The sequence below is a fragment of the Patagioenas fasciata genome, chromosome 2 (genome assembly GCF_037038585.1).
Source record: "Patagioenas fasciata isolate bPatFas1 chromosome 2, bPatFas1.hap1, whole genome shotgun sequence".
NCBI classification, from domain to species: domain Eukaryota; kingdom Metazoa; phylum Chordata; class Aves; order Columbiformes; family Columbidae; genus Patagioenas; species Patagioenas fasciata.
In genome coordinates this window covers 105,655,922-105,667,999 of record NC_092521.1, presented here as the reverse complement: position 1 = coordinate 105,667,999, position 12,078 = coordinate 105,655,922, and the positions used below count along the sequence as shown (strand labels likewise).

At 38.0% G+C, this 12,078-nt stretch overlaps 1 protein-coding gene across 4 annotated transcripts in view; it reads left to right on the top strand.

Annotated features, from left to right (window-relative positions):
• Positions 1 to 12,078, top strand: part of RECK (reversion inducing cysteine rich protein with kazal motifs) — a 62,536-nt gene that overhangs the window by 17,960 nt on the left and 32,498 nt on the right. Inside the window, exons 5-8 of one of the 4 annotated variants that reach the window (XM_065832221.2) lie at positions 4,141 to 4,226; positions 6,575 to 6,622; positions 7,599 to 7,640; positions 9,241 to 9,318. In XM_065832221.2, coding sequence (XP_065688293.1) covers positions 4,141 to 4,226; positions 6,575 to 6,622; positions 7,599 to 7,640; positions 9,241 to 9,318 — 254 coding nt within the window. Of the gene's footprint in view, positions 1 to 4,140; positions 4,227 to 6,574; positions 6,623 to 7,598; positions 7,641 to 9,240; positions 9,319 to 10,998; positions 11,032 to 12,078 lie in introns of those variants that run through there. The other 3 variants (XM_071804655.1, XM_065832220.2, XM_071804656.1) reach the window with 3 other exon arrangements.

Sequence of the window (12,078 nt, the reverse complement as noted above, 5' to 3'; positions counted from 1 at the left end):
ATCTGAATTATTCTCTCACCTTTGTCGAAGACTTCTTGCGCTGTGTCACCCCATATGATGATGTCATCAATATATTGCAAGTGTTCTGGAGCTTTACCTTGCTCCAGCGTGGTCTGGATCAGTCCATGGCAGATGGTAGGACTGTATTTCCACCCCTGGGGCAAGCGATTCCACGTGTACTGGATGCCTCTCCAGGTGAAAGCAAGCTGCGGCCTGCACTCTGCTGCTACAGGAATAGGGAAAAATGCATTAGCAATGTAAATTGTAGCATACCACTTGGCTGCCTTTGACTCCAGTTCAAATTGCAGTTCTAGCATGTCAGGCACAGCAGCACTCAGTGGTGGTGTAACTTCATTCAGGCCACGATAGTCTACAGTTAGTCTCCACTCATCACTATACTTACGCACTGGCCAGATTAGGCTGTTAAAAGGTGAGCGAGTCTTACTGATCACACCCTGGCTTTCCAATTGACGGATCAGCTTCTGGATAGGAATCAAAGAGTCTCGATTGGTGCGATATTGCCGGCGATGCACCGTCGTGGTAGCAATTGGCACCTGCTGATCGTCAACCATCAGCAGTCCTACAACAGAAGGGTCATCTGAAAGACCAGGCAAATCAGACAGCTGTTCAATTTTCTCAGTGTCCACAGCTGCTATACCAAATGCCCACCTATACCCTTTTGGGTCCTTAAAATACCTTCTCTTGAGGTAGTCTATGCCAAGGATGCACGGAGCATCTGGACCAGTCACAATGAGATGCTTTTGCCAGTTTTTTCCAGTTAGGCTCATTTCAGCCTCTACAACACTCAGTTCCTGGGATCCCCCGGTCACTCCAACAATATTGATGGATTGCGTCCCTTTATAATTAGAAGGAATTATTGTGCACTGAGCACCAGTGTCCACTAAAGCTTTGTACTCCTGGGGTTGTGTTGTACCAGGCCATCGTATTTGTACAGTCCAATAACCTCTGTTATCCCTTTCCTCCACCTGGTTGGAGGCAGGGCACCTCTAATTTCTGTTTTGCACAGTCTCTGGGTGTGAATTAGAGATTCCTTCAAGAACATCAGAATCTCTTCTGCTCCTTTTGTAAACTGGAGCAGCCACCTTCCTTGGAGTTTTTCCTTTTATCTTATGTACTCGTTCCTGAAGTTCTGAGGTAGGTCTTCCATGCCACTTATTCATGTTTTCTCCCTGCTCATGTAGGAAGAACCACAGTGAACCTCTTTTTGTGGGCTGCCTCTGTCCTCTCTCTCGAGATTGGAAACGCCTTCTCCTAATAGCTGAAACATAGTTTTGTGCAGGTCATGCACGGTACGAGTCTTCTCTGAGTTCTTTGATTTCTTGCAACAGCTTTTCAAACCGGTCATCAGATTTTTCACACAGTTTCTCCACAGCAGGGAGACAAGTGTGTAGAGAACCAGCAAGGCTGTCCTCAAAGTCCTGGAGCTGCTCAATCACTTCAGTAATATCTTGTACACCTCTAGCTGACCAGACCATTCCTGCCAATGACTTAGCATATGCAGGTGGTGCACTTTGTACAAATCTGCACCACAGAGATTGTGTACAATTGATTCTATCTGGGTCTGTCCCCTCTTGGTTGTCTGGTCCAAAATAGATGATCTCTTGCACAGCTAATTCTCTCAGGAACTGGATACCTCTCTCCATAGTATTCCATTTCCCTAGCTTGGATATGCAATCTTCATTGTAGGGAAATCTGACTTTCATAGCTGCCAGGAGTCGGGTCCAGAGAGTAGTGGCATTAGACTCTCTTGAAATTGCCCTATCAATGGTGGAATCTTTTGACAGAGATCCCAGCTGCCTGGCTTCACCACCTTCCAGTTCATTTGTTTCTGCTCCATTGTCCCAGCATCGGAGCAGCCAGGTTAGAATATTCTCGCCTTCACGACAACTAAAGTCTTTTCTCAGATCTCTCAGCTCACCTGGAGAAAAGGACTGAGTGGTGGTCACTTCATCTCCTCCCTGTCCTGATGATGCCCCTTGGGCTGATGTTGGCCCCGTGCCATCACCTGCTGCATGAGTGGTCTTTCTAGTGACTTTTTTACAACCAGCAACTGATGCTGATATGGGTTCACCATCATTTGTTTCATTTCCAGAGTCTGAATGACTGTCACAGTGATTGCTGTGGTTACAGCAGCAACAGTGACCAATGTGTAAAGAAGGGGAGGCTGCCTTGTTAGCCTTTGAGGCTGGAGAAGTAATGTTATCTGCAGCGACCTTGGCAGAGGAGCTCAGCATAGGAGCTGTAACTTCAGGCTGTGAAGCCACGGTTGGGGGGCAGTGGCTGCAGCAGCAGCTTTTGCTGTTTTGCTTTTTCTGGAGCGGCTAGGAGTGCTTTTTGCTAAAGCTTCTGAAGACACACCGCAAATCTCAGGACTAAAAAGAGACGCAAACCTCCTATTGAACCTCATTTCTCTTAACAGTAACACAAACTGACACACATTCAGGAAACCAGATAGCACCATCACAGTTCTATCAAAGCTCCAAGGATATTCAAAGCTCTTTAAAACATTTGCAAACTGTCCTAGCGAAAAAACAAAAGTATGGTTAGTCAGCCTTTCTAAAGATTCGCTTGGCCAATTAGCAAACACATAGCCGTACTGCTCTTTAATCTCTCCCGGAGGTTTTTCAAGGTAAAGCAAAAACGAGTAGAAATTCATTAGCGGCTGTAGTATAATGAAATAAACCAGTGCCAAACCACACAGGATCATCATCACCACTGTACAGTTTCTTGTTGTTATATAATGAATACTTTGATTCAGAAGGAAACACCAACACAGATAAGGAATCAGTGAGCCCAATGTAGAAAATAACTGATACAACTTATGCCACAACATCTTTAAATCAATGTAATCACTTTGCCTTAATACCACTAAATAATAGCCGAAGCAAACAGGCGCGCGAGTATCACAACTCTATGAGTTGACACCGTGCCAAGAAAATTGAAAGGTATGTCAGAGCAGTAGAAAAGCCAAAAATCTCCAAATTTACCCCTTTGTCTTGCCCCATGTTGGGCACCAATTATCTGTCCAGGGTTAAGGTTGCGGGGTAACAATCAAACCCTGGCAGATGTATTGTTAACCTCCTCTCCCCCCAACTTCCCGCTCTTGCCCCCCCTCTCCCCTCTTCCCACTAAGGCCAGGACAAATGGAAAAGGAGAGGCAGGGAGATGTGAAACTTTTGTTGCAGGTGATTCTGGAAATGCAACCACATTATTGAGGGGGATAAACTGCAGAGGAAGTGTTGTGGTTTAACCCCAGTAGGCAGCTAAACCCCACACAGCCACTCGGTCCTTCCCTTGCCAATGCAATGAACAATGTAATAATTACAAAAATGGAAGAAGGAAAAAGGTTGGGGGGGGAGGGACAAACCAACCAACCAAACAAACAAACAAAGAAAACCACAAAAACAAACAAACAAACAAAACAAACAAGAAAAACAAGTGATGCAAAAGAAGACAATTGCTCCCAACCAACCGACCAGTGCCCAGCCAGTCCCCCAGCACGGCAACCCCCACCTCCTGGTTTTATTGGTGAGCATGATGTGATATGGTTTGGGATACCCCTTAGGTCAGCTAGAGTCAGCTATCCCAGCTGGGTCCTCGCAGCTCCTATGAAGAAATTTAAGCCCATCCTGAACAAAACCAGTACAGGAAGATCGAAGAAAAAGTAAGAAACATATTCTGCATTGACAGAGTTGATAGAAGAACATGCTGTTGAAACCAACAAGAGCACATGTCTGTGGGAGATAACGTTGATTCTAATGAGGTTTTTTTTCCTCTTGGCTTATATTTCAGATTAGATTGATCAAATTATCAAACTCTGATACTTCCTGTGAACATACAAAATAGTTTGCATAAAGCACCTTTACACTTAGTTTGTAGAAGGTACTTCATAGTTGCTAAATTCAGCATTTATTAAGGCACATACTTGCTCTTTTCTTGCTTTCAAGTTGGTTGGGAATTATTTCAAAAATTCCAATGAAATGTAATCTGTTAGTAGACTTCTTGAATGAGAACAGAATTATAAAATTTGAAATGTAGCTGACTCATGGGAAGGGAAAGGAAAATGATGGCATAATTTCTCTTTCTACTGTAATATGTAATGTCATCTTATTTTCAAAGGAGTTTTGAAGAAGTCTGATGGGTGGGTTGGTTTAGGTTGCTGTGAGCTAGCTATTGCTGTGGAATGTCGTCAAGCATGTAAACAGGTAAGGCTTTCTAATAGTTTTTCTATGGTTAATATCAAATTATGTCACGAATTAATTTATGTATTACTGTTTATGACCTTCCGTCTTAATGCATTTTTTTACATCAAAATTAAATTATCACATGAACTATTTTTAAAATTGCAAAATATGTCTAGATACTTCCCAGGAAGTACTACTGGTTATAAATGCCAGCAACCAAATTCCAAAAAAAAAAAAAACAAAACGAAGAATTTATGTTTTTAAAGTGAATTTTCAGTAAAAAAGTCGAAGTTCAAGTCTACGAAGCTGAATACCTAGATTAAAAAAAGTGCTGGATTTTGGAGGGGGCATTTTTTTGGATACTTATTTTCAACTCTGCTGTAGGACTAGACTGCTTCCTAAGACTTGATGAACCTGAAGAAGAAATTTTAAGAATTTAGGGTTAGCTGTGTTCTTTTTGTACATTCTGATGCCACATATAACTGCTTAGTAATGAAGATACAGTTAAGGTGAAATCAGATGGTGTTTATTATTTTGATGCTGCGGAAGTCGCAGTGTGAGAGCTGGTGAGCTGGCTGCTGGCTCATCCCTCCACCACTGCACTTGGCAAATGGAGCTAATCCACTTAGTTTTGATTTGCAAACAATAGACACATGATTATTGCCAATACACTCTAGTGTTTTATTTTGTAGTAATTTATTGACTGAATCCATAAAGATTCTGCAGCTCTTTTTGGTTATGCTAAACTTAGTTTCTTGAATTTTTTTTTTTTTTGGTCACAATCTCTACGTGAAAGTCATTATTTTAAAATAATGCTGAGTGGAAGGCAACATGTAGCTGTTTCAACACTCTCTTTTTTGTTGCAGTGTAATGTTTAGTGAGGCAATATTGTGGTTACAGCTGCAAATAGATTTTTGTGCCTCTTTAAAGAGATTTTTGTTCATCAGATGGAAAAAAGTTGATTTTGGTGTTACGATATCACTATTTTTGTCAAATGACAATTTTAAGCATAGTACATAAATTTAGCAATTGCCTTTTTATTAAAAATCTGTGAAGTATGTTGTGTTTTGGTTTTGTTTCGTTTCTTCTTTTCCAAATATATGCTTTTGACCTTAAAAAGATCTTCAGAGTCAAAGAGCATATAAATATTAATCATCATCCTTGTAACTCTGTTCTGGAAAACAGATGTACGTAATAGTCACTGTAGTATCTTGCACGTTACCTGTGTAATCTTAATCTTGGACCAGCTACCTACTGCAAATTGTTGTCATGCAAAAAAAAAAAAAAAGAAAAAAGGCAACCTTAAAAAAAAGCATATAGTTTGAACTACTTGACAGGAGATGAGCAGTGAGTACACAAATGTGAGTAGTGTGGAAAAGAGATGAGGACTGAGTAAACAAATGGTACTTCTGACCTTCTGACAAGAAGATACATCTATCTTTTTCCAAATGCATTCCTTATCAAAGTTTTCAAACTTATCCTAAGTATTTTCAAGACCTGATAAAAACATTTCTATTTATTGCAGTGTTCTAGAAAATTCTCTTAATTTTATCTTATGATGGTTATATAATTTCTCATTATTCTCCGATTCAGATGCTGTTTTGTTTGATAGCAGATTCTGCTATGTCATAATCTTGCCTATATTCTGTACTGACTCCTGTTGATAGGTTTCATATTATTTTCATTTAAACGAAAATATAGATACTTGTCAAATGTTAGGGATAATGGGAAATATTTGGATTTTAATTTTGATTCTTGAAACTTGAGGGGGTTTGGGAGGCATTTTGATGTGATATGATAGGTTCAAGGTCAGACTTTAGCCTGGTATTTTAAATTATTGGAGGGAGAAATAACTAATGTTAGTAGTAACAATAATTTTGAATATCTGTCATCTGAAAAAGTAGCAAAAGGTACTCTACAGTAAAAACTGACCTGCAGTTTTTAAGGGAGCATTTCTACTACTCAGTTTGACAATAGGAACTGTAGGACTGTGTGTACAAGAGGGAGGAGAAGGGAAAGAAGCATGTAAAATGGTGCTGAGCATGCAAAATGGGGACATTTTTATGCTCAAGTTTTTCCATTTCCTGAATGTTTTCTGTATTCTGCTCTGTGTTGCAAACCTTTTCCAAAAATAAAGTTGCTTTGTGTGCTTCCAGTATCAGCTAACTTGGTGCAGAAATACAAGGTTTTGTTTTTTAGTTAAATGTATTATTGACAGTCATGGATTCTGCTTTGTTTCTTTTTTTTTTTCTTCCCTTAAAGCTTTACATGGATTCTTTAGGTTCTTAAAAAGGAACACTTAAATAGGTTGTGAATCCATGGTTATCACAGTTAATATGAAGGCAGAAACAAATCTCTCTGTCTTGCAGGCTTCTGCAAAGAATGATGTTTTAAAGGTCTGCAGGAAGGAATATGAGGTATGTGTATACATGTCTGGATGTATATTATTAAAAATCAACTGTTTTATAAATTCTCTAAAAAGTATCTTGTAGAAGAGAGATGGTCCAGTCTTCTTATAACTGTATTTCTGGATATGCTTATTTTCGTCCGAATGTAAATTAACTCTCTACAGTTTTGGTGTTTTTTTTAAAGTACAGTCATGTTCTGTAAAAACGGCTTGTCTTATTTTAGATTTGCATATACCTTAATTTGAATTAAAATGATGCAATTTTCAAAATAGGAACATGGATTCCAAGCAAGTTTGTTTCATAGGAGTTCTGGTGAAAGTTGGCATTCATTGTGAGCATTCATTCTGTCAGAAACATTTCAGCTTCTATAGTGGGAGAATCAACTGAAGAAATAATAACTTCTAAGTATTCTATCTTAATGTAAATAATTTCAAATGAATATTTTTGTACCATCAGTGAAACTATGAATGCTTGCAATTAGTTTTACTGTTCTGCTCTTAAAATTAATCATCAAGATATTTTCAGAAATCTGCCTATATTCTTTTTAACACATCTTATAGAAATGCTATTCTGCTGGGACTTCTTTCCTTTAATCTGTTTCTTAATTAAAAGCCATATTTTTTCTCCTCCCTTTCATCTTTTTCCTTCTGCCTTCAATTAGGTAGTCCTGCATAAATCCTGCTCATAATGAAAAGTTAAGGATATTGGACAGTTCTCCTGATTCAGGCAGCACTGTAGCAGGTTTCCTATGTTTTCTGGGAAACATTATTTTTTTCCCCTATGATCCTTTTATCTAAATAATCTACAGAGCATTTTCCATAGACTCTTCATTGTTGAAGCGTGTTCTCTTAAAAATGAATTTTCACTTTAAGTCGTTCTGTCTACTCTTATGCTATGATATGCTATACTGTCAACATCTGTGAACTTCTCCTCTGTTATGCTGGTCTGCTTCCTTCTTTTTTTCTGAATTTCTGCATTGCTGTAGGAGGTGGGCCAATATGGGTTGAAGGAGAACAAGAGAGGAAAGGTAAGAGATTAAAGAATGACTACAAAATGGTGATAGTCATCTTATTTACTTTTCCTAGTTCTTATTTTTCCAGTTTTTATCTGGAATTTTGGAAAGTGGGTCCCTGAGTCTTATTCAAGAATGATCTTGCTCTTATTGTACCTTAACTCTATCTGTGCAACACTGAAGGAGGGAGAAAAATGATTGAAGAAGGAATCAGTTTTCTGGTTGGTCAAAAAGGAAGGAGAACTTTTTTAATGAGCACTAAGAGTAGTAGATACTGATACGGTGTTAGGGATGGAAATTAAGTATCTGATGTGGTAGATCTTCAGTCATTACAGAATTCTGTATGACAATATTTTTTCCTGTACATCTAGGCTTACAGGTACTGATAAGAAATAGTACTTCCAATGCTCTCAAGAAGCCCATTGGTTATGTAAATTTCAAGGGACTTTTGCATAAGATAGGAGATTAAAAAATAATACTTCTGGAGAGAAACCTGCACTCTTCACACCCTAGTCATTCTTTCTATTTAAAAAAAAAAATCTTGCTGTGTTGGTGACTGTGTCTTGCTCCCTCTGTAGTCTTTAAGTAGCTTCTGTGACAGGTAACGTGCTTTGTTCTCAGTTGAATTGGCTGGGGAAGAAACTGAATGGAGTGGCTAGTTAAAACTGAAAGAGATTACATATGATCAGAAACAGCCTGTGAATCACATAAATGCGATGTCATACACGCTGTGTTTGCCTTTGTGTTTAAGAATTTTTACTTCATTCACTAAAAATGGGGATCCAATTTGAGAATTAGTGTATAATATAGATCATAGTGCTTGTTCATCAGCTCTCTAGTCTGTCTGTTATTGAGGCATTGAATATGTAAGTACATGACATATAAGTAAAAACTAGCTGAATTTGCAATATAAAAGTGTAATTCCCTTTTTGTGAACACTCTCATAGCTTACCAACTTTCATAGCTTACTTACATACTCACATAAGGATTTCCCAGAGGATTTCCACAAGCTTGTTACAGTAATCGGCTAAGCGGTGCATAGTACTCCTCTGTAATCCTTTGAGATTAGGAAAGCAACTTCATGAGTTACCCTTCAGCTTCCCACTGAAGCATGAAGAATGAGGTAAGTCTTCAAGGGTAGGACATAGGGTTCAGAGCAGTGATTAAAAACCTGAACTCCAAGCAGGGAGGTAGTTTGCAAAGTGGAGACTTAGGTTATATAGTAGCAGAATCAAACAGCATTGATGTGACAGCTCTTCACAGGATTAATTGAAGGTGCTTTTTCTGCTGATCTGTTGGATTACTTTTACTGTAAATATTTATGAAGCTTGTGATTCTTCTAATTTGGAGATTTTACACATTTTAGAAATAAATCATGTTGTAATGAGCTATTCATTTTTGATCAGTGCACTGAAGATTGTGAGTCGTATTAAGCATATTTATTTTCAAGTGGCACTGCATACAGAAATGAAAAAATTTAACCCAACTTGCTGAGTATTTTTAGTGTTACTGAAATGTACTTTATTTGCCTTCTTCTGAACGTTTATTCTGGCAGTTCTTTTCCCCATCTTCTCCTTCTCAGATACTCATTTTGCCATCTTCATTTTTCCTCTAGTTCTATGCATCTCAACTCTTATCTGTCATTACTTCTCCCAGCTTTCTGCTATCCTGTTCACCTTCCTCTAAAAAGAAGGTAGGTAATAGTCAAAGGAATGAGAATGAAATGGAGACTGTATGGATTGTATTTGGGATTTTCTGATAAAAGTTTTGTGTAAAGTTGAGGTTCATTTCTTGAAAAGACTGCATGGACTACGTGTTTGGAGGAGTGTCTGAAAGCAGTTTATAAAGCTTGAAATAAGCTGCAAAAGCTTTATTGCATTTAAGGACACTTTTCTTTCTTCTGTGCGAGGAAAGGGTAGTACTAAAATTGCCATTAGATTGCAGTTCTTGAGTCTCTACACTGCATACTGTGAGTTCACGTCTTTGCACATTAAGAAGTTGATTTCTTATTTCATGTGTATTAAATAAGACATTCAGACTTCTCTAGTTAATTGGCATGAGATCTTTGCAGCAACTGAGTGCCATTAACATCTGCCATGCAGTCAAAATATAATTGAAAATGTTGGCAATTATTTAGCTTCTGCTCTTAAAACTATCTTTGACACATGGTAGTACATGCTTTTGATGTCCCTGGACTGTTTAAAGGTATTTTTGCTCTCACAGGTTTGAGCACTGTTTATTTTAATGTGACTGTGCTTTCTTATAGTTTTTAAATGCAGAATCTTCAAATACAGCGCCTGCAGTTTCATGTGCTGTAATAGGGATTCAGAAAAGTATTCACTGTGCTACATTTTGTTTTCTAGGGTCATACAGTCCTGCTTTACACAGAGGTTTAGTGAATGCTGGCTACTAATTGACCTTTCTGAAAAATGCAGTCAGCACATTTTAGTTCTTGTCTAATCGTTTGTGCAGATCACATAGAGACAATAGATTATAACTGAAGGAGCTGTTTAGAACAACATTCACAAAAAGGTTCCAGAACAGTTTTAATGACCTGCTAAGTCATAGGGCTGTGTGTGGCCTCTGTAAGTACTACTTAATGAATTCGGGGTGGACTCTGACCATATACTACACATTGCAGATACTATTATTGTCATCTTACTTTCTGGTGCTTTTTGTCTCTATTTTCTACTGTTCAAAGAAGGTTGATAGACTGTACAAGTGTTCTCACTTCTTTACTGGTTTACGTAATTGAGGAAAATCTTGGCTTTATTTGTTAATTTAAAGTTAACAGATGTGCAACATCATTTGAAACTTCAGCTGACTCCACTAAACCTCAGTATGTTGCCTTCTGACTTTATCTTCTGTTGATAAATTCAAAGATTAAATTAAGTCAAGGAGAGATTAACAGGACTTTCATTGCTGTTTTCAGAGCAAAGCATTTTGTTTCCTAGTGTATTTGTAATACTTCTAAATTAAGATGGCCTTAATTGGATAGGATCTATATTCAAATATTTAACATCATTAAGTTGCCCAAGATAAGAGTACTAAACTTCTTTTTCTGCCAGAGTTAGCAAAATACAGATACCATGATAATTTTTAGGGAGGAAAATAATCTTTGGTTTTTAGCAAAATACTTTTAATTTCTGGTGTGAAAGAACTGCTTTGCTGTCATTTTTCACTCAAGACACAAGAAGCAGCCATTTAGAAAAAATGCACTTACAACATAAAAACCTACCTCAAAATGCAGAAGACTTCTTCCTTTAGCAAAGTGTTCTATTCTGTTTGTGTTTGTGTGCATGCATTTTGGTTTTTGAGCCGTTACCTGCAGCTGATGAGCTCCAAAAAGAGCGAAACCAGTTAGGTCCTGCAGTACTGGCTACAATCTTTCTTCAGGGAGATTCTGGTGAGGAAGACTGGACAATGTTCTCTGCTGGATAAACTTCAGTTGCTTTTTTCAATTTCCATAACACCAAAAGATATTTGTGTTTTATACATTTCAATATTGCCATCTTTGTTCTCTTTATATACAAATCAAAAATGGAATATCAAACTGTGTGTCTAAACCGTTGTACCTTTTTATACTCATTTTCACGGATTTTGATGACTTAGTTGTTCCTTTAAAAAGAACATCCGTTTCTGCTCTTTTTTTTTTTGTGGGATTTGTTTTGTTTTTCCTTACCTACATCTCTGTTTTATCTTTAGCTTTGTTTTCTCTGTCTTTCTCTTCTGAGAGTTAGCTAGCAGATTCAGAAGGAAGCTCGAGTGAGCAGAAAAGCTGATAATTCCTTAAATATGAGTGCTGATTTACTAGAGATGGACATTAACACTGTGTTCTGTAATGAAGTTATGGTTAGTAATTCAAATCAGACTAACTGTCTAACGCTGTTATCAGCTTCATTTACAAACAGGTGACTACACACTATTTTTTTTTCCTTAAAGATTCTTTCATGTCTGTATAGCTACACTCCCCACGTGTGTACCTGTACTTTCTGGGAAACTGAACAATTACCCAGACCTACACAAAGCAAAGTCAGCACCCAAACTAGCACTACAGGCACACCAGTTTCATGAAATAGGGTGGTTTGCTTTAAGAACTCAGTGCAGTTGAAGCTCTTCCTGTTCCTTCCTGCACCTGCCCATTCTCCACACACATTCCTTCCCACTGGTAGCCATACAAATATACTAATTCTTACCTTACCCTGCATCTGGCAGCTCCTTCTAAAAGATGACATCTAAAAGATTATTCTATTCTATTCTATTCTGTTCTGTTCTGTTCTGTTCTGTTCGTATTATACTTGTTGAAATCGCTGATTTAAATTCCTAGGAGATGAGAAAAAGGAGTTTTCAACAGGAACACTGAGAAAAATCAGGTCATGAGATGATGATTAGTGCCAGAGCTGGTGTAAAGGCACACACAAGACTATACAGCTGGGAACAGGGAGAGAAGAGT